A 4608-nucleotide genomic window follows, 5' to 3' on the forward strand; every position below is an offset into this window, starting at 1 on the left:
CTCCCATGATCACCTTCAACTTGTAATTAGCAAATGCAAGGTTAGCGTAATGTGTCCTGTTGACGTAATTTTTCCCAACTGCAAGTGAATGAAGCACTAGCTAGAGAGCTGAAGGGCACGTCCGACGTCGTGCATGGCCGTCGGGCCGGATGGGATCCAGAGGAAAGCTGTGTTTGGGTGATGAGAGCTTGTTGCGATTTGCAATAATATTGGTACTGCTATTGTCGGGATCATGCAGGGTGATGGATGTAAATCACGTAGGAGTTGCGAATGCAAACAATGTTAACGTAGGAAGCTTGAATTATGGGAGGAGGAGGCTTGTTGCAGGTCATTCTCCTGATCATCTGCATGATGCACCAATTGACGATGGAGGGGCTTTACTGGCCTTCAAGGAAGGCGTAAGTAGCGATCCTTTGGGCGTCCTCCATGATTGGGTTTTGGTATCCACAACTAATCTTTCGTCGTCGTCGTCGTCGTCGTCTCTACGTCGTAGCCAATATTATTGTCATTGGTTTGGAATCACTTGTGATCGTCTTCGTCTTCGTGTCACCCGCCTTACCCTCCCCTCTCACTCCCTCCAAGGTTTCATCACTCCCCATCTTAGTCTCCTTTCCTCCCTCTCCTTCCTCGACCTCTCCCACAATAACTTCTCTGGACCTATCCCCCCCCAGTTGAGCCGTTGTTCTTCTCTTACCTCCCTCGTCTTGTCCCATAATAACTTGCAACGCTTCATCCCCCCTTCTCTTGCCAATTGCTCTCATCTCCGTGTCATCGACCTCAGTTACAATCCCCTCATCGGCGGGAAAATCCCCTCCGCTCTTGGTTCCCTTACCGAGCTTCAGCAGTTGCTCCTCAGCGGTAATCACCTCACCGGAAGCCTGCCAGAGTCTATCACCAATTGCAGCCGTTTGATCGCAATCGCACTCGATTTGAATAGCCTGGCCGGGCAAATTCCGGTGCGGTTCGGTAGGCTTGCGCAACTACAGCTCATCAATTTGTCCTCTAATGAGTTGAGTGGTCCAATCCCTTCCTCTCTTGGCAATTGCACACTACTGCGACAAATCATGCTTTCTCAAAACGGATTAAGTGGACCTATTCCGCCAGATCTGGGGGAGTTGATCAGTTTAGAATGGCTTGATCTTTCTGAAAACTTTCTATCAGGAAGCCTCCCACGGTCACTTGCAAATTGTAGTGGCTTACAGGCGCTCAGTGTGAGTCAAAACTTCCTCCATGGTACGATTCCAGCGGAGTTGGGAATGCTCTCTGCGCTGGTTTATCTCGTTTTGGCATTCAACAGTTTCACAGGGATCATACCACCCTCATTCGGCAGGCTTGCTCAGCTTGAGGGGCTAAGTTTTTCACATAACGAATTGAGCGGCAACATCCCCACGGCCCTCGGAAACTGCTCCGTGCTGTCAAAAATTTTCCTTTGTTATAATCACCTGAGTGGCCACATTCCTTCTGAAATCGGTAACCTTCGACAGCTCCAAGATGTCGTCCTCCTAGAAAACTGGCTTACTGGACACATTCCGTTCCAGTCTTTGACAAACAGTTCTGGGCTTCATAAGTTCAATGTAGCATATAATAACTTGTCGGGCACAATTCCTGACACTGTCGGCCTGCTCGGGACAAACATCTCTATACTGATGTTGGCAAAAAACGAGCTTACAGGAACCATCGTTCCTGAGTTTGGAAACTTGACATCGTTAACGTTCCTCAATGTGGGTGGAAACCATCTAAGCGGCACAATACCAGCAGCACTGGGGAAACTAGATCAACTGCAGGAACTCTATTTGCTTCGCAATGCATTAACAGGCGGCATACCAGTCGAGATAGGTAACTGCACCAATTTAGCGCTTTTAGACGTTGGAGAAAACATTGGGCTAGGAGGCAAGATTCCGTATTCATTTGGCAAGCTTCAATGGTTGTCAAATCTTTACATGGGCTGGAACGGTTTGACTGGCACCATACCTGTGAGTCTTGGAAATTGTTCGCGGATTCAACTTCTTGTTCTCTCTTTCAATAAGCTCAAAGGTGAAATTCCTGTGGAAGTTGCAAGTCTTCCTCAATTACAGATAGTAATCGACTTGTCTCACAATTTGCTGAGAGGACCATTGCCTTCTGAACTTGGAGGTATGATAATGGTCCAAACAATCGATCTTTCTGCAAGCAGTTTCTCCGGAAATATTCCCAACGCTCTAGGGGATTGCGCTGGACTTCTGCTCCTGAATTTGTCCAGCAATAATTTGAGTGGCTCGATTCCATCCAGTCTGGCAAGGCTGAAAAGCCTAACGAGCCTCGATCTTTCCTTTAATCACTTTTCCGGTGAAATACCTGCAAAGCTTGCCGATCTCACCTTTCTTCGATTTGTGAATCTGTCGTACAACAATCTACACGGCACAATTCCAAGCAAGGGAGTGTTCTTGAATCTCTCATATGCATCTTTTCTTGGCAATCCCAGTTTGTGTCTCCACAGTACAGCATGCTCGCAGCCCAGTTCTAATGCTCATTTGCGCAAGCACAGAATTACAAAGATCGTAGCTCTAGCTTGTACGGGGGTCGCAGCTGTTGTTCTACTCCTCACTACAATGAGGCGAGTTGCAGTTGTTTACCGCTGCAATCGGCCTGCAAGACATGATGACGGGGTGCCTACTCTCGAAGGGCCATTACGGGTTACCGCCGAAGACCTTTCAAGGGCAACGGATGGTTACAGCGACCTCAACCTCATCGGAGCTGGCGGTCTCAGCTCAGTGTATAAAGGAATCTTGTGGAACCGTAAAGTTGTGGCTGTGAAGCTTGTGAAAGAATACAATTTTGAAGCCCGACGGAGCTTCTTGTCAGAATGTCATACACTCGGCCAAGCACGGCACCGCAACCTGGTTAAGATACTGAGTTATTGTTCCAATTGGGACACCATGGCAATTGTTCTCGAGTATATGAGCAACGGGAGCCTGGAACGTCATCTGCATGGTAGCGAGACCTGTGAGCTGAGCTGGGAGAGTCGTCTTAATATCGCCATTGGGGTAGCGCACGGAATGGCCTACTTGCACCACGATTGCGTCCCGGCGATAGTGCATTGTGATCTGAAGCCGGGCAATGTCCTCTTGGATGAGAACATGGAGGCACAGGTTGGAGACTTTGGGATGGCAAGACTAGTAGACACAAATATGAGTGGAGCCACATTGTCATCAACGCTCAAAGGCTCCATTGGGTACATAGCACCAGGTGAGAATCAACAAGGAATCCGAATAGGTAGAGTTGTGTGTATGTGTGCAACAATGTTTGCATTAGTCTGTGCAATCGCGTCTGTGTGTGTGTGTGAGAGCGAGAGAGCGAGAGCAGCGGTGCCTGTGCGAACGTTAATCTTGCGTATTCATCCTTTCACCTATTCATTTTCTTGCCTGACTCATTTTACAGTTTGTCGATTCGCCAACAACAACAAAGTATGCTTACTCGGGAGCTGTAATATGGATTGATGTGGTCACTGATATCTTGTGTGGATTTGTGTGAGCAGCGATGTTTGTATCAGCCTGTGCATGCATTAATCCACCTAGAATTACCCATTCCATTCTCTCATTAAATGCTTTCATTTGTACTGTGTTCGCCATCGACAACAGAATATGCTTACATGGGAGCTGTAACCTCAAAAGGCGACGTCTACAGCTATGGAGTCTTAGTGCTAGAGCTGCTAACGCGAGTGAGGCCAACAAACGAGGGTCTAGGAGATGGACAAACCCTTTCAAGCTGGGTGGGAAATGCATTAAGGGTTGGAAAAGTAGGCGAGGTGCTGGATCAAAGTCTGAATAATGATATTGCAAGAACATCAAATACTGAGGATGATATTGCAGCTGGTGGCTTGGCAAAGCAGCAACTATTGGTAATGCTACGACTGGGTTTAAGTTGCACACAGCAGAATCCGAAAAATCGACCGACCATGAGAGGCGTTGTGACAGAGCTCATGGATATGAAACCCAGGAGGAGCTCAACATCAAGACTAAGTCTTGGAAGTTAACTCGAGGATGACAAAGAATTCATACCATTTAAGGTGTAATCGCATGGTGGAAAAAGGTTTTTCATGGGAAAAAATAAATTTCTCCAAGTTGAATGTCATAATAATGATTATTAAACACTTGGATTCTCAAGTGCTCCTTGGTTTTGTGGGAAAAAAATGGGAAGAAAAGCTAGGGAAGCACTTACCACCTTGGTATAGAATTTTCCATTTCCCTCAAAAGTACCACAATGTCATAAGGCCTTTAGGTTGTCTCACAACTAACATGTTGTCCATGTTGTCCAAGGTGTCATGCTAGACGTTGTTGCTCACGGGTCACTCATAAATATATAAGCATAGCACATGGGTTCAACATAAGTGTTTTTTAAATCCCTTTTTGACACATTTTCACATATAGAAGAATATCATATAAAGGAGGTATTCACATACTGAATAGACAAAGGATGTGTTTTATTCATGATAAATTTATAGATAAGGGGTTTTGCAAATAGTCCTCGAACGCACGTGATGTATAGGGTTTATACATATCGACCCCTTGAGCATTGTTGGTAGTTGATTGGCTTATAGATTAAAGGTCCATTATAGGGGCAAGTGCCTTG

At 46.2% G+C, this 4608-nt stretch overlaps 1 protein-coding gene across 1 annotated transcript; it reads left to right on the forward strand.

Moving 5' to 3' along the window:
* Positions 1 to 455: 455 nt before the first annotated feature.
* On the forward strand, positions 456 to 4012 carry LOC147879985 (uncharacterized; the record flags this gene model as incomplete). Its single annotated transcript, XM_087371632.1, has 2 exons — positions 456 to 3225; positions 3618 to 4012. Coding segments are annotated over 2 exons (3165 nt in total), but the record flags the coding sequence as incomplete, so codon positions are not given.
* Positions 4013 to 4608: the final 596 nt, after the last annotated feature.

Source organism: Dipteris shenzhenensis, chromosome 33, assembly GCF_047967505.1.
Source record: "Dipteris shenzhenensis isolate YYH24624 ecotype China chromosome 33, Dip_SZ_1.0, whole genome shotgun sequence".
Classification (NCBI taxonomy): domain Eukaryota; kingdom Viridiplantae; phylum Streptophyta; class Polypodiopsida; order Gleicheniales; family Dipteridaceae; genus Dipteris; species Dipteris shenzhenensis.